Source organism: Delphinapterus leucas, chromosome 19, assembly GCF_059928025.1.
Source record: "Delphinapterus leucas isolate spDelLeu-1000000601 "Yukka" chromosome 19, BTC_Dleu_Yukka2, whole genome shotgun sequence".
Taxonomy (NCBI): domain Eukaryota; kingdom Metazoa; phylum Chordata; class Mammalia; order Artiodactyla; family Monodontidae; genus Delphinapterus; species Delphinapterus leucas.
The window spans coordinates 38,535,705-38,554,010 of NC_143147.1; the positions used below are offsets into that span (position 1 = coordinate 38,535,705).

The window sequence follows — 18,306 nt, forward strand, 5'->3', positions numbered from 1 at the left end:
ATCTTCAGGAAAAGAAAAATGAAGACAGGAAATTATTACAAAATATTTCAAAGCTCCAATCTCAAAGACTGAGTCATTACAAATCAGACCTGCTGTTCTGAGGTGTATGTGGTTTGATAGGTGAAATAAGCTTAAATTAGAAAGAGTTCATTTTAAACTCCATTTGGGTGGCAAAAAAGTTCAAATTTCAAGGATTGCATCAAGTTTTAACCACCAAAAATTGGTTATCCAGGTTCTGGACATATGCAGTAAAAATGTTCTGAGCTGTGTTCTGAACTTTTGTAATATTTCTAATTTTAACTTGACTCAACATACAGAGAGGAGTGGGAATTGGTCCAAAAGCTTTCTGGCTCTGAATCTATGGAAAGTGTGGATCATACTTCTGACTGCCCTGTGCAATTGTTCTTCTACGAGCTCCAGATGGCAGTGAAAGCTCTCCTTAAGCAGATCAATATACCTCTACACCAGGTACCAGTCTTTACCATTTTTATCTTCTTTTTATGGCTCATGGAAACTGCATTATGGGGTAAAACTCAAGAGGTAAAAAAATATATGTATACATATTTTGTTCATTTATTTACATACCACTTTGCACATACATGCACATTTTCAATTTGATGCCTATAAGCGAACACAGGCCGCACTTCTGTACCTTTTCTCTAGCTCCTCCATATTGATGTCTTCCAAAGTTCCCAGAGCCCACTTCACTGTGGTTTGGTCAAACAAGGAAAAATAATTGCCTAACCCACCTTGAAAGACATCAAGTCTCAGCTTCAGGATAGCATGAAGCAAGGGGAATAAATAAATAAACAAATAAGTAAATAAATAAGTGTATGGTTAGATTTGCAAATAATTTACTTACGAACAGAAGACTATTGGTAGTCTAAGTCCAGAGCAGTGGCCAAGGTTATGCCATGCTATCTTTCCACAAACAGAAAATTTGCTGTCAAAATCACTTGTCTTGTCTAAATCAAGATGTGCAAATCTTACCTCCACTAATAAGCAACTTCAAAAAAAAACAAAAACAAAAACCCTGTAGGCACAGAAGAGAAGAGTAAATGTTTATTAGGTTCTGTCTAGTAAGCTAACATCATGTAGCATTAGGTTGGATTTTTTTTTTTTTTTGGACCTACATTCACCATCTCTCCCCACTCAACACACACACACACTACTATTCCTATACACACAGAAAATACACCAAGTTTAGCCTGCAAACAGGAAGACTGTTAACAGGAGTGACTGGCTCTCTTTAAATAACAGAAAGACAACTATGAATTGGCCTCTGACCCATGGAGGCAAGAGTCTGTCTGAGAGTGTTCTTCCATTGGGGCACTGCTCTGATTACAAGTCAATATTGCAAGCCTAGTCCAAAACAGCCAACACTGATGAAGAATAAATTGCACAAGATGCTATAAAGACACTAGAGGAGTAACTGGATTATTCTGGGGGTGGCCATGTACTCAGGAGGAGGAGAAAAAATACCAGCTCAACTTGCAACAGTAGATACCATTAAAGGGTTTCTTGGGCTTAGAAAGTTTGAAGCAGCTCATATTTCACTGGTGACTCTTGGGCTACGTATACATGTTGGGAGAAGGCTGCCTAACTGCCTAAGAGTACATACTTTTTTTTTTTTTTTTTTTTTGATACTTGTAAAATTTTCTCAGTCCTTGGCCAGAAACTACATTTTCCCCCCTTAACCAACTTAAATTGAAACTAGTGGATTTTTAATTCAATCCATTTTTGTTGCTTCATGTAATTATATTCATCATTTTGAAAAGCCCACAGAATGCAATCATTTTCTGCTTTTATAAGAAGCATAAATGTTGTTTTCAGAGTTTATGTGGAACATTACTGCCTTAAATCTTGATTTTATATAGCATTATTAAATGGACTGAACCCTAATATTTATGTTGTATAAAAATTCCAAGCTTGAAGTTGTGTAATTTTGTTAGATGTTTTATGCCAGTTTGGTGTTGTTTATGTAAGTGCCATGTTGTAACTCTCCTATTTTTCCTCCGCGCGTGTCCCTCTGCAGGCAAGGAACTTCCGCCTCTACACACAGGAGGTGTTGGAAATGGGTCACAATGTGTCCTTTCTTCTCCTGCTCCCTGCCTCAGACGACGTCTGTACAGCCCCAGGACAGAATAATCCTTACACCCCACACTCAGGGTTTCTTAACCTCCCTCTTCAGATGTTTGAACTTGGTATAGTAGCTTGTTTCACCTAGAAATATTAACCCAGCCTCCTTATAATAAAATCACAAAGTTATATCTGTTCCCCCTTGTCCCAGTGGAGGGTCAATAAATCACATGACGGCTTTGGCAACAACCCTTCCTAGAACTGTGTACAAGTCTGAGAGAAAGCAAAGCTCCAAAACTATGTGCCTGAGCAATAATTATTGAAACCTAGCTAAGGCCCAATGGAGAGGAGGGACTTCTAAACAGAAAGTTCAGTTATCAGGCTGCAGTTCTTGCCTCCCCTTTGCTTTCCTAAAACATAAATACAAGAACTAATGTTTTCATGAAAAGCACTGCCCCTTCTCTTTCTTCCTCCCTTCTTTTCTTTTTTTTTCTTTTCTTTCCTTTTCTTTTCTTTCCTTCTTTCTTTCTTTCTTCTCTCTTCCCCCACTTCCCGCCCCCTCTTTCCTCCAAATGGGAAAAAAAATACTGAAATTAAAATGTAAAGTGTGTATCACTTTAAAGGGGAAAAAAAGCCTATAAGTAGTGCTAATTTATTAAATAGACTCAGTTTCTAGCAGACCATTTGAGAAGTTGACAGGGTCTCCCGGGATGCAATATTGTGATTATAATGTGGGATTCTGAATGGTGGAAGATCTTGTCCTAACTTTCAAAAATGAATAGCCTGGGCCCCAGGTTCTCTATTTTTGCAGAGACCCCTGCTGCCCACTGAAAATGTGAATAGGGAAGCTTTGTCTCTTCCCCATGCTTCATTTTGTAACAGGCCAATAAGAGGCAATTAACAGGAGTTCCATCAGTTCAAATGGATTGCAGGATTTGTGGAAGGGTGAGTGACGGGGTGGGTGGAATGGAGGCAGACTCTCTTTGGATTGCTCCCCAGCCACCAGATTTAGAAACAGACAAGGCAACTGCCTGATGTCTCATTCTGAGACCTGGGCATCTGAATCTGAATTTATCTCTTGAGGACAAATGGATGAAGTCTCCCAGTTTCCCTTGCTCCAAGCAGTTTACATGCCCCAAAGCTGATAAACAGCGATTGCTATTTCCAGAGCAAGGGAGAGTTATAAAGAGAAGCCTGAATCAGACTTGCAGACTGGGACTTGAGAGTACTGGGTCCTCTACTGTGTGGCACTGGCCATCACTGAACCTTCTTGTACCTTTTCTGTGTCAAATCATTAATAATATTGGCCATACCACTCCCAAAATGCCTGAATGTGAATGTGACCATTTAATGAGTTCCCCCTCCAAATGAACATTTTTAGTCTATGATATAACTGATGTATGATATAGCTATGATCTATATGATATAGCTATTACAAAACATAGTTTGAGTCAAGGTATTTCAATTCAAGTCGCTACATGCACATTAGGTACCCACTGTGGAGATTAAGAGATGAGTTAGGACTAAGGCTCTGCCCTCAAGGGGCTTTTTAGTACAATGGCAGGAGTAAAATAAGAACACGAGTTAATTTTTAAATGACGTATAATGTGCCAAAATCTTACACGTTAAGTGATACTGAAAAAAGAAATGAAAGCACGTTTTCTCAAAGAAGGTATCAAAAAGCCGTCTTGGAGAGGGGATATTTGATATGGGTGTTAAAGAATGGACAGGATGCTAATAAACATGGATAATGAAAGCTTTTTTGTCAGAGGGAGAGCAGAATAAGCAAAGACGTAAGAATAGAAAAACTCAGAAAGAATCAGAAAAAAGAACAAGTGGTCCAGTTTGGCTACATCTGAGAAATGAACTGAGGAAACAGTAGACGTAAAGCTGTATGGACAAGCTGTAGCCATACTGGGCAGTACTGTTAAGAGTCAGGCTGAGGAATCTGTTTAAGATGGATTGAAAGCAGGGTTGGGAAGATAGTTCAGGGGTTATTATATTCCAGTGTTAAGGTAGACACAAAACAAAAAAAGGAAACAAACACAGATGTAAGAAACACTGGAAGTAATCGACAAGACTGGACAACTGTTTGAATGAGAAAAGGCAAAGTTTAGAGACTTCTAGAATACCCCCTTGGTTTTTAGCTTCAAAGACTGTGAGGATACCGCTGCCATTAACCAGACATAAGGAAATCAGAGAAGAAAACGCTTTGGGGAAGAATATGATGCTTTTAGCTCTGAATATCTTGAGTCTGTAGGTGCTAATTCAACATCCAAGTAGACATATACAACTGGCAGTAAAAATGCAGGAGACGAAGCTGGGTACTAAACACAGAAATTTGGCCAATGTCTACTGATAACAGCTGAAGCCATGAAAGTGAATGATTTCCCAGGGATAGATAAATGACAGAGAAAAGAACTAAAGAAAACACTTCACTGGAGAGCCAACTGGGAGTCCACTCTGTGTGAAATGGTCATTACTGTTCCATGATTACAGGCAAAAATACATGAGATTCATTTCCCCATGCCTCAGTGGGGAATGGGAATGATCAATGATTTAGTATCAGTCATAATAGTGACTTGACTCTCAAGACCCTGGAGGACCAAGCCCTGCAAGTATCCTCTCTATCTTGCTTTCTGGGAGGCTCACACACTATTCTTGGGCAACCACACTTTAGCCTGCTGCTGTTACTCTCTATTCTACAATTTCCCCTCTTCACTCATTTGTTCACTAATTCATCAATAAATATTTAAGTAACCTACTATGTGCCAGGCACCATTCCAGGTATTGAAGTATCAGCAATGAACAAACTCCTCATGGTGCTAATAACAGTCCAGTGGGGGAAACAAATGGTAAACTAATCAACAAACATTAATATTGTAAATGTCAGAGAGTAGTCAGGGCTACGAAGAAAAATAAATCAGGATAAAGGACTGGAGTGAAGTGGCAGGAACTACAATTTTGTATAGGATGACCCGGAAAGGCCTCTCTGAAGAAGATACATTTGAGCAGAGATGCAAGATTTCCGCGCAATGAAAACAGCAAGTGCAAAGGCCTTACAGTAAGAGTGTGCCTGGCTAAGAGGTCAGTGTAGGTGGAATGCAGTAAGCAAGAGCAACAAAGATAGGAAATGATATCAGAAGATCAGCAGTGGCCAGATCATGCACGGCTTCACAGATCATGATAAGGGCTTTGGATTTTACTTTAAGTGTGTTGGAAATACAATGGAGATTTTTGAGTAGTAAAGTAACATATTAAAAGCTCTGCAGAATCTGGCAGTCCTCCCCACAAAAAAAAAAAAAAAAAAAAAAAAAGCTTAACTTTGTTTAACCCAACATTTTCCAAATTCATATGACAACAACTAGAACCATTTTGGGCATGGCACCTATTAAAAACCCACAGAAAACATACTTCAGGATATGATGCCCTAGAACAGTGCTTCTCAAACTTTAATGTACATAAGAAACACTGAGAGAGCTTGTTAAAATAGATTCTTGGAGTCCCACTCCAGAAATGCTGAGTCAGTAGGGGCTGGAGAATTGGCATTTCTAACAAGCTTTCAGCTGATACTGAAGCTGCCAATCCACGGACCACACTTGAAGTAGTACTGCCTAGAACACAGAGAAAAAGACGTTTTAGGAATTTAGAAAACTAGGGTTGTGGTTAGCAAAGTAATAGAATCCAACAGTGTCTACCTCTTTGACCCGTCTTACCTCTTCTTAATACTAAAAGCAGTATAAGACCATCGGGTACTATCCTTCACCTATGAAAACCAGGCTGTAGATCAAAGCCTGGATCTCAACAGTTTCTGACTTTAAGATGTTTTTTCCTAGAGTAAAACATAACTTCTTACCCTACTGGTTCTCCGTTGTTACCATATTGTTGGTGACCCGCTTCATTAACGAGGGCCATGTAAGTTTCCAGAAAAGACCACTTGATTGGGCTTGTTTCCACTGGCATACACAACCCTATTAGTCTTCTCTAGGGATCAGGAGGAAATATTGCCAGTATCAGGAAATTAATATACTCTAGTACTACGCTTATTGTACTTTAGCACCACCAGCAACAATTTTTTAAATACTACTGGGCCTTAGTGAGAACCATGATAAACTCTCTCTTATTTCCAAGCAATCAGAGCTTCCAAAGAGGCAGATTATCAGTTACTTCCTGCAAGCACTTCATAATACCGTCTATAGGAACTCCTAAGAGCTTGCTACAGTGGGCCTAGGCCCCTCGAAGAAAGACCTAAGCAATTTTTGCTTGTTTTTGTAGGTAGGTAGGGACTTCTATATTCCACAGACAGGTCCATAGTAAAAGGTCAATAGATACACTAAGCATTCCTGAGAAAGAGAATGTTGTTGAAAATTCAATCAGAACTCAGAAAATTGTAATAACAACATAAGAGTTCTAAGAAAACTTGAAAAGTGCAAAGTATGGGAATATACACCCTATAACAGAATAAAGTGTTATACTATATTTCAGTCTGACTTGTATAAGTCATCCCTTATACAACGAAAAGATTTGAGATTTGGCACACTGACCATGTTTCTGCCAGTGGCCCGAGTGAATCATAAATAACTTGCTAACCAGCTATGGGAAACTGTATCTGTGCCTATTCCAGCACAAACTAGATCTAGCAAGGACAAAATGATAAAGGAGCTTAGCCCTCTGCCTCCTGGAGTAAAGACTAGGCTGAGGAAGGCCCATAGGATGTTCCTTCATAGGATTACTTGTTGGGGAAAGAGAGAGACCATCATACAGGAGGATGCTGTGAGACCTCTATGAGCAGGGTTGAGCTGAGGCCAAGTGGTACAACTGCAGACCACTCCCCCTCCACAGCGTGAGAGCTGATACTCCCCGATCCTTTGGATAGGAGCAGGATAGCAATCCTCTGCAGTAATAAAGTATGTGCCTAGGGAACAACAAGGGTCACTGTTTATGCTGTTCCCAGAAATGAAAGGAAAAGCCCTTAGAAACTCTGTTCAGTGATATGATCTCTTGAGGATTTGCCTAGCCTACACTGAGGAGGTCACCCTGCCCTGACCCTGTGGGCAGTCACAATTGAGAGCAGGCCTATGAAGAAGAAAGTTGACTTTTATCAATTTCCTTGGCTCTATGATTCCAACTGACTTGACTAGCAAGATTAAGAAACTGGGGAATTTTTTAGAAACAGTTTGCAGCCTGGTATATATTTCATACTTCAGTGCTTGGCTGCATCCTTCATTCAACAAATATTTACTGAGTTTCCACTGTATGCAAAGCATTGTGCTGGGGCTGGACATACAGACATTAATAGGACACAATCTGCCCACCAGAAGTCTAGAATCCAGTGGAGGATACAGACATCTACACCAATAGTCCCAATGCAATGAAGATCCTGCTGTTAAGATGTAGGTTGTTGAATTTCAGAGGAAAGACACCTAATCCTTTCTTACAGAGATAATATTTGAGATAGACCCTGAAGTATAAATAAACATTCAGAAAAGGAAAGAAAAGGTAGAAAAGGAAAATCATTTTAAGCAGAAGGAATAGCACGCACGAAGGCTTGGAGACGTGGGAAAATGCAGCTCAATTAAGTACACTCTTAGTAGTTCATTGTGAAAGATGCTTCAGGCACCTGAGGAAGAGTGACAGAAGATACAACTAAAATTAAAAAAAGTAAAAATCACAAAGGGCTAGGCCATCCTAAAGCGGTTAGATTTTATCCTATAGGCAAAGAGGAGTCATTAAAAGATTTTAAGAAAAGGAATAGTATGGTCTTACTAGGTTTTAGCAACTCTATGGATTGCAGGAAAACAAAAAAAGGACTGAGACTAGAGGCAATGAGACAGTTAAGAGACTGGCCCAGGTGGGCAACGATAAGAACCCAAACCAAGACTGCCACGGCAGGGGTACAGAAGAGAAGGCAGGGGCAAGAGGAATTTAGAAGTTAAAATCAATAGGACTTTGTGACTGATTTAATGTGGTTGAAGAGCAAGATGGAGGAGCCAGAGAGTCTGAATAGGGCGCTGAAATGGATAATGCTGCCATCTACCAGAACAGGAAGTAAGAGGGGAGGAACCGGTTTGGGGGGAGGGGAGAGATGACGAGTTAGTTCAGTTTGACAAATGATGAGTTTTGTTTGAGGTGCCTGTGGGATATCCAGGCATTGAGCCTAATGGAATCCAGGCCACAGGCTTATAAGAAATGGCACGGTCTCAACCCTCATTCCTAATGCCCATTTTTCATGATTTAGGATACCACTCCTGAATTCCAACATCAACTCATTCACTACCAGGAATCTTTAGAGAGGCATCTTATGCCCAGGTTCCTTCTGACACCTGTGCAAAGAATCATGGAACTAAACTGACCCTAGGAGGTAATCTTGTCGGTTCCTTAGCTTCCAAACTAGGCTACATGGCCCAGATCGATTAGGACTTTATTGAGTTAGAGATCTTTAGGAAGAATATTCTAATCTCAATCCCATTCTAATACTCTACCTACTAAATGCCTCATTCTTCCCAGGGGGACATGGTAGGGATGTGAACAAAAATTTCTTTTATATCTGACATGTGCCACATGCTGTGCTGGGCACTTTACTGTTTATTATTATGTTGTCTTATCCTAGGTAGATATTATTACCCCTGTCTTAGATATGAGGAAACGGAGGCTCCCAGGGGTTATATGCCGATTATTATGAAGGTAGTAAGTGGCAGAACTATGATTCAAATCCAGTTTCATCTGATACCTAACCCTGAGTACTTTCCACTCTACTATGCTCCTAATCTGACTTCCAGTGTTGGTGCCAACAATTTTATACAGAAAAAAGAGAGAGAAAACACCACAGAAAATCAGTCTTAGTTTGTAAATTAATAACAAATCATGTGGTCTGGGATAATGCATTTTTGTATCCTTATACCATTTTGCCTGTAAAATGCATGTGATTCACATTAGAAAAAAATTAGAAGCTTCCAGTCTATCCTCCCCTTCTCAGTGATGGCTACCAAATGTATCATTGCTAAACCACAAAAGACTATGTTAAAGTAACATTTGTTAAAGTAACATTAAAGGCTCTGGATAAAAACCACTAGAGCGGGAAAGTGAAGCCCTGTCCTTGTCGTTGAAAGGTCCTCATAGCTCACTGTGGTGAGTGGCACGGGTGGTGTGGGCACTGTGAGACCACCCACTGATCCAAGGCTCTGACCACAAGGAGACACAACAAGAGAAAGTTGTGGACACCCTGGCGTTCTAGAATTCAGATGGGCCGACAGTATTTCCTTTAAAGAAATTCTTCAGTGCCTCTCACTATCTTCCCAGTCATATTTTAAAAGAAGGAAAAAAGCTGATTTTTTTTTTTTTTTTTTTTTTTTTACAACTTGGTTTGGAAAGGCAGACTGTGAGACACTTCACTCTCTCCACTCTCCAGCCAAGAGAGGACATCTGTCAAGTGCAAACAGGATATAATTCCTCCTTGAAAGGCATAAAGACACATTCAGGGAGCTTACAAGGGTCAAGAGTAAGCTAAAAAGTAATGGTGACTCTTTCCGGTAGAGAGGCCGGTAAATATCACAGACCTGAAGTACACCTTTTGAAACAGGAAAAGCAAAAGCACCTTGAGAAAAGAGAATGGAGGGAAAGAGGAGACTTTGGAGGAAGGGTCTGCTCTCTTCAGATCAGGGTGCACATTTTGCTGTTGTTCATTCAGTCAATAAACATTAACTGAGAAGTTATAATGTTCCAGGTTTTGAGGAAATAAAAATTAACAGGAGACATGGTTCTTGCCCTCAAAGAAATCGCAGTCTAATACCAAGGCAGTCAAGTAAACACAGTGTCCTGATACATTTAGAAAACAAGTGGTCTAGGAGCACAAAAGAGAGAAACTAATTCTGCCTGGAGGGAAAGAGGTGTCCATGAAGATTTCACTGAGGAGAAGATTATTTAAACTAAAATTTTCAAGTATCAGAAGAATCTGACCTGAAGGTACTGGTTAAAAAAAAAGGGTATTGGAGGAGAAGGAAATGGTATGTTGACAAGCATGGAAGCACAAAAGGGCCTGTAGTAGGTTCAGCCTGACCACAGTGTAGGGTCAATGCAGGCAGAGGATAGAGGGTGGTTGCATGACAAAAGATATGACTGAAGATAAATTAAAATCCTAGATCTCAAGGAGCTTGCTTTATAGTGATGTTTGGATTTTATCCTGAGTCAAGACGGAGCTCTACAGAGGTCTGTAACCAGGGAAAAGCATGAAAAGTACATCATTTGGGAAGAGCTCGATAGTTTGTCATTTAATGAGATCAGTTCTTCTGTCAGACAAGGAAGTGTTAGAGCAGAGAAAGTGAGAAGGAAGGATCTGACACCAGAGAGAAAGAAAAAACCCAGAACCAAAGCTACTTGAATTCAGAAACACTGCCTTGAAATGGTGCACAGCTGGAATAAGGATGGGCCACTGGAGACCTCACTCCATTCTTCTCTACTACTTCAATAGGAGGAAACACAAACAGAGCAGGTTACCCTTACACTCAACTGAGTTTCATCCTGAGAGAAAATCAAGTAAGGAAGCAGGCAGTGGTAAGACGGGAATTGTAGGGTACACAAAATCTCTCAATGTGCATTAAAGTAGGGCTCCCTCAGTAAGGTGTATAGATGACCAGATGCCCCATTTTGAGGTATGTGGTTTTAGTTTCCCTAAATGTCCAGGTCTAGGTCTCAGGAATCAGCAGCAAAGAGGCCCAAGGACAGTAGTTAGATGTTCTTCCTAGAATTCCTCACCAAAGAAGCCAAAATAAAAATGTTTCCATTCCACAGATTTGTTGAGTTATTACAGCCCTATTTCCAAAGCACAAAACACACTGACGCAGGTCAGAGGCACACAGAGTAAGTGAGGTTCCTGGCGAGTGAGTCTCCAAACTCAGCAATGGCCAGGAAGAGACTGGTACGACACTAGTCTGAATTGGGATGCTTTCCTCATCTTACTGGAATCTGAAGTTATGGTATATGATCAGAGCCAGTCAGAGAAGTATGAAAAATCGGATCACCTCAGGTTGCCTGCACCAGGCTGAGTCCCACACTCCTCTCTCCCTCCTCCATGATAGAGATGAAGATTAGACTGTTTCCTTTGGCCTCTGGCCCATTATCTTTCAAGAGAGGAAGGTGAAGACAAAAATGATCTATCGAGCGTTAGCTCCATCATCCTTCCAGAGGAGCTGAGGAGTGGAGAGGCAGGAGAAGAAGCAAAACTCATCATACTAGGTCTTTACAGACATTTCCCAGCCAGACAAAAGACAAAACATACGCTGAGAAAAGCATGCCTTGTATCTTCTGGGACTTCTGGCCTTGGAAAGGAACATGCAAGATACATACTGGAAATCAGACATGGCAGTCAAAACTAGGTTTCAAATTGCTGCTTGCTTTTTTTTTTCCTTTAAAGTGATAAGCAAACTCATTCTCCCAGTAGTAGCCCAACTTTAGGGGCTGAACATAAACTGCAGCTTTAGCCGACTCCACTTCCCCATACCTTACCAGGACTTGGTAAACCTTAAAAGGGAACACTGTATGACTAAAGCCAGACAACTGGCCCCTTAAGAGCACATTTATAATTTATTTATGGCCTAATATTTTCCACTGATAGGATTAATAAATCATGTTTTCATTCAGCTTGTTTCCTCTGAGGTATGAATTTCTCTATTTTGATACCAGATCTTAACATGTTTTATTTTGCTTGTCCATTTTCCAGTTCATTTTTGCAGCTACAGGGAGAAATTTATTAGTCTGTATTGCCGCCTTTCTGCTGTTGTGGAGCTGGATTCTCTGAATACCCAACAGTCCCTGAGGGAAGCAATCTCAGACAGTGAGGTTGCAGCTGCCAAACAAAGACACCAGCAAGTTTTAGATTTCACTCAGGTAACAGTTTGTTTCTTCTGAGGTAAAAGGGAGAAAGAAGGGACGTGGTGGAGGGGATGAGAACCAAGCATAAGAAAGAACAGCAATCTGGGCTAATTTAAAGACAACCATGTGCAAACAGCCTGTTGATTTGGTTAAAATGCAGAGCTCAGGGAAATGTGAGTTTTTATACAAAGCCTTAAGAAAAAGCTACAGGTAAAACACTGTGTTAATAAGAGCTGTATCAGCCACTGTGGTAGGTAGCAGTAGTCTCCCATACTGGAGAGAAAAATCACTGCCAGAAGTAGAGATCAGAATATTATTCTTACCCAGTAGCCCACTGATAATTCCAACACAGGGAAAAACTGTATTAATTAATTCAATATCCCAGAGAAAAAGAGAAGAGAATGACCCATCAGTTTATGTTAACCCAAATTCAGCTGGACCTAAGATTTCTCATTCTTTGGACTTCTTTCTGGCAGAACTGACACTTTAATGTGTAGCCACAGAGGTTAAAGAGTGTGTTCCCTGTCCATGGTCTTTTCTGGAAAAGCCCTATGGTGACATCTTAGGGTCTTGAGAAAGGGGTACTGACTAGTCAACAAGAGAATTTGGATCTAGTCTGAAATTGCCCCTAAATCCCTTGGACGAATCTTACGATCTTTACGCCCGTAGTAACCCAATTCACTAAATGAATATACAGTAGTCCCCTCTTAACCTCAGGGGATATATCCCAAGACCCCCAGTGGATGCCTGAAACCGCAGATAGTATCTAACCCTATATACACTATTATTTTCCTATACGTACATACCTATGCTAAAGTTTAATTTACAAATTAGGCACCGTAAGAGATTAACAATAATAAAATAGGACAATCATAACCATATACCGTAATAAAAACTATGTGAATGTTCTTTCTCTCTCTCAAAATATCTTATTGTACAAATTTAATGCCTCTTCCGCCTTAACTAAGCACTTATCATGCACTGTGCCCATAACTTTTGCAGTCTGAGGTGCAACAGCAAAACTACGAAGAATTTCTTTTCCTTCAATTTCACGGAATGAAGATTCATTCTTACCACAGATCTTAGCAACTTCACCATATTTTTTTTTCTTTCCTTATTAAGTCAAGAACTTTCACCTTTTCACTTAAAGGAAGCACTTTGTGGCTTCTCTTTGTCATAACCAAACTGCCAGCATCACTACGTCTTGTGCTTTGGGGCCGTTATTAAGTAAAACAAGGGTTACCTGAACACAAGAACTGCAATATGGCAACAATCTGACAACCAAGGTGGCTCCTAAGTGACTAATGGGAGGGATACGCTGGACAAAGGGATGATTCACGTCCTGGGCAGGACGGCGCAGAATGACAGGAGATTTCATCACACTTCTCAGAACAGTGGCAATTTAAAACATACGAATTATTTATTTCTGGAATTTTCCATTTAATATTCTCAGATCTCAGTTGACCAATGGTTACCGAAACTGCAGAAAGCAAAACCATGGATAAGTGTGGACTTCTGTAATAGCAATAGCCCCACCATAAATATCACTTTGACATATATTCAGGTCAATCTAATAAATATTTGTTGGACACCCAGGTGTCAGGCACTGTAAGGGAGATACAAAGTTGAATTACACATGGTCCCTGACCTTAAAGAGTTTAAAATGCATTAGGGTAGACAAGAAATGTGTACAAATACTATTTGTAAAATGAGTTAGGTGCCAAAAGAGAGGTACAAAAAAAAAAAAAGTTTTGTGCCAACACAAGGAAGTAAAAATTTACCTACATTTGTGGGCATAAAAAAGCTGCCATAGAAGATGTAACTGATACCTGAGCTGGGCCTATAGGGATGGGTTAGTCTGTAATGAGGAGAAATAGACTAAGAGGCAAAGAAAAAGAATAAACAGATAAGGCAGAGAGAGCAGAAAAATCGTATCTGGGGAATGAGTAGTCAAGATTAGCTGGGGCATAAACTGAGTAAAGGGCGGTAGTGAGAAATTAGGTAAAAATGGAAGTAGCAATGAGATCAGATCACACAAGGGCTTTGTTAAAGGCCGTGGTAAGATATTTGTACTTGATTCTGCAGGCAATAGGGACCTGGCCAAAGTTTTAGAGAAAGTCAGTTATAGGTTCTCACAGATGTTTAGGATAGATCCACGCAGGGGAGGATATTCCTCCCATTCGCATGGGTATGGCCACGCTGGTTGTTTATGGTAAGTACTCATTCTCACTGGCTACTAAAATAATTTACATATCGTTCCTAGATTTAAGGAGAAGTAGACTAAAGGCAGGGAGACCAGATACGAAGCTATTGCGACTCTCCAGGCAAGTAATGAGGACCTAAGATGAGGAAATGCTGTGAGCTTTGGGCAAATAAAGTTCTCTAAATCTCAGTCTCATCTGTAAAACAGGGATGATGATAATAATAGTACTAGCTCTCAGCGTCACTGAGAGAATTCAACAAGGTAATGCATGTAAAGCATTCACTAAAGTGCCCGCACATAATAAGTATGCAATAAATTATACATTCATTCATTTATTAATTAGTAAGAGGGGAAATGCTTTAAAACATGATATGCAAGATTGTGGGTTTATTAAGTACTCAGGAAGAAGATACTGTAACACGCTTGCAGCGTGAGCAGACAAATCCTATCCTACTTCTCTCATCCTAAATGAGATATTTCAGGTGACCTCTTACACTAAGAAAAAAACAAACCTCTCAGGAACTTACTTGCTTTCTTGACCTGAGAGCGTAGTATTTAAAAATTCAAAACATTTACATCACTTACTTTACTGCCAGTAAAAGTAGAACACGGACAGGGGGAAGGCGGCGGGAAAAGGAAGAATGAAGCATGAGGAGAACATGAAAGATCGGCTTCTCTTGTGAACCCAATGTAAGGAATAGTGGAACAGAGTAAGAAGAATAATGACTAGAAGACAATTAGCATACATTTTTAGTCCTGAATCTTCTACTGATAAACCTTGGAGTACTGGACAATTCATTTGATCCAGGGGCCTCAATTTCCTCATATATAAAATAAAAGAATTGGACTAGATGCCTTCCTAAGCACCTAGTTGGCTCTAACATTTCATGACTTCTTTAACAACCATAGCTATTTTTAGAGAAGCACTTCTCTAATCATACCTTAAGTTCTATTTCTGCTTTATTCCACTTAAGGCTCCCCTGAATCCACTATGTTCCAACACAAGAAAGCTGACTTTCTTCAGTCTGTCACAGTCTCAAACTACTCCAAGAGTTTCTGGCTCCATTCTTACTTCCAGATGACTATTCTCACTCCTCTCTTTCACCTAGTCTAGGGCTCCACTGCCTTTTTCTCTTTCCCTTTCATCACACCAGTAAGTGGGATGGATAAAGGCAGGCCAGGCCAGGTATTCTTTAAAGTTCTAGCCTGCTCTGGTCTCCCAAAGCAGGCAGCTTGAGAGCGGCCTCTACATACTCTCCAGCCAGCCAGGTAAACGCAGACTTGGATAAAAGCCAATTCCCAAAGGGTTCAGAAAAGCACTTCTTGGCCAGGCTGAAACCAGACCTTCTCCTTGCACCCACAGCCTTCAGTGGACTGCCTTGCTCCATCCAACATGGATAACTTCACTGGCCAGAGCTAATGCAATATCATCTCTCCCCTTATCTATACTGGGCTTCTCAATCTCTCTTGCTCGGAATGAAAACCAGCTGCAGCCATTCACCCACTGGCATTCACAGCTCAGCTCACCACACACCATAATCTGCAGAGGCAAGCGCCAACTGTGAGAGCATTTGTAGGATTCCAGATCTAAGACAGTGCTGAAGGCACTACACAAACCAAACAATGTAAACAGCAAGGGAGTCTATGTAAATACAGTGAGGAAAAGAAGCCAAGGAGTGCAGCCAGAAAGGGGAAGGGCTAGGCCAGGGGAGGTGTAGAAAATCACAGATAAGGTACACAGCCTTTACAGACAACACGTGCAGCAGAAATGTCAAAGTGTTGAGACTTGGCACTTGGCATATTCTGAGCTGCTAAAGCCTAAAGGGCAATTAGGCTGTAATTTATATACTGTAATGCTTCAAATGCTCCTAAGCTGTAATAGAAACACAGCTCATTAAATATAGCCAATCTATCATCCCCTCAAGCACCTTGTAACTGTGCTGTGAGAAAACCAATCACCTTCACATTTAAATAAAAATATTATCTCGCCTGAGTACAGAGAAAGGGCTGTAATTTGGGGGATGAAAACCAAAATTTTTAAAGGGCAGGGTGAGAAATGGATGCAAAACTTTTAACCAACAGACCTAGTAAGTTCATGGTCTTTCTTTTTAAAAAACGTGTCAGCAAGTCTTTAGAAGCTGAATTTGGACATTAAAATCAGGGGGATTATGTTGGCAGTTATTTTTAGATCAACGGTATAAGGTAAAAATGGGTGAAAATTGTACTTCTTTTAGAGCTACTTAGCTAAGTCCGCTAAACTCAGTGCATAGGCTTCCCTGTACCTATGTTTTTGATTTTTCTTCAGTTAACACCTCTTCACTTCATCACTGAGAAAAGTTAAGAAATAACCATTGTTTCTACACATAATTTTTTAAATTTCTACGCTAACTCTCGCTATCCATCCTCAGCAATAAGGCTAAAGCAATCCATCCGAAGAGAACAAGTAGATTGTTAATAATTGTAGTCATTTCCTAGGGCTGCTGTAATAAATTACCACAAACGGGGTAGCTTAAAACAACAGAAATTTATTCTCCCACAGTTCTGGAGCCCAGAAGTCTAAAATCAAGCTGTTGGCAGCGTCACACTCCCTTTGGAGAGTGGGAGAATCTGTTCTCTGCTTCCTCCAGCTTCTGGTGGCCGTTGGCACTCCTTGACTTGTGGCCACCTCACTTCAATCTCTGCTTCTGTGGTTACACTGCCTCCTTCTCTTCTGACTGCCACATCTCCCTCTGCCTCACTCTCATAAGAATGTCTTTATGAGGACATTTGTCATTGGAATTAAGGCCCACCCAGATAATCCAGGATGAACTCCTCCTGTCAAAATCCTTAACCTTAATCACATCTTTTGCCATACAATGTAATATTTACTCTTTTATCATACAAGGTAATACAAATTCCAGGGACTAGGACGTGGACATGTATTCCGGGAGGCCACATTCCGTCCACTACAATAACCATGATTGTCACTGTGACAACTGAAAACTTTATGACAACGTACAGCTTACAAGGTGCACTCAATCTACATCATCTTACTTAATCCTCGTAATAACTCTGTTCGAGGGCAGAGATCTAAAGAATTAGATAACCATTCATTCATACCTTCATTCGCTGAATAATCATTTATTGAGTACCTATTCTTTACACAGCCAAAAGTTAAAGGTACAAAAGCACAGTACCTGCCCTTGGCAGGACGTCCAACAGTTGCCCAGAGTCATGCAGTGCCTTAAACTTTGAGATGAGAGTATGCTGCATGAGGTAGGATCAATAAAAGCTAGCTAAGAAGGCAACAATCCCATTAAGAAAATCTGTCCAAGTCTGGACTTGGACTTCCATTTTAGCCTTACCCCCTGAACTTCAGATTTCTCTCTTTACATTGTTCAGAGCCTCCTCATGGGCCTGCCACTGCTGAACCTTCAGCCCAGCTCACTGCCTTAACAAAGCCTGAAGCTCAATCTCATGCTCTCGTTACAGAACATTACTAGAAAGCAAGGGAAAATGGCTACCAACGATGCAGTGCCATCCACTAGTTCACTCAAGCTTGCCTGTCACTCTGAACACCACAGACTCTCACAATTTCAGACTCTGTGTTTGTCGGGAGCACCAGGTTTGTGGATTCTTTAAAGAGTATTCTTTAAGTACACACTAAGGCCCTAAAAAAGGAATTTTGAAAATAAAATAGAACACTGGATACTCCCTTCTACAATCAGAGAGACCTTAACCTTGTCGTATTCATACAGTGAACACCTTCTACCTGGAAACTGAGTGACACCAACTTTCCAAAGTTTCTTCAAAGATAAATCATAAAGTGTCAGAGCTGGAAGGAAACTTAGACATTCGGTACAACCTCTTCTTTTTACAGTTGAGTAAGTGGGTCAGAAGTTAACGGCTTGCTCAAAGCACCCAGTGAAATTAGATGCAAAGCCTATCACAAGCTCCAGGGTCCCATGAAAAAATGTCATTAACAACCTCCTTGGAGAGAGTCAGAATAACCAGAAAGTTTACGGACAGTGTCTATTAAGATCTGGGAGAATATGTGTCATCTACAGAGATAGACACAAAAATATGAATGACTTTTACAACTGAGTAACAACTATTATACTTTATAATGAAAATGTTAAAATCACTTTGGTAACCCAGAAATCAAATGGGCTACTGTA

The 18,306-nt window shown here is 40.4% G+C and overlaps 1 protein-coding gene across 1 annotated transcript in view; it reads left to right on the top strand.

The window, feature by feature from the left end:
- ANKFN1 (ankyrin repeat and fibronectin type III domain containing 1) overlaps positions 1-18,306 on the top strand; it is a 138,605-nt gene that overhangs the window by 104,874 nt on the left and 15,425 nt on the right. The window contains exons 13-15 of the mRNA XM_022552625.3: positions 318-468; positions 2,036-2,204; positions 11,795-11,961. Of these exons, the coding sequence (XP_022408333.3) occupies positions 318-468; positions 2,036-2,204; positions 11,795-11,961 (487 nt within the window). The remainder of the gene's footprint in view (positions 1-317; positions 469-2,035; positions 2,205-11,794; positions 11,962-18,306) is intronic.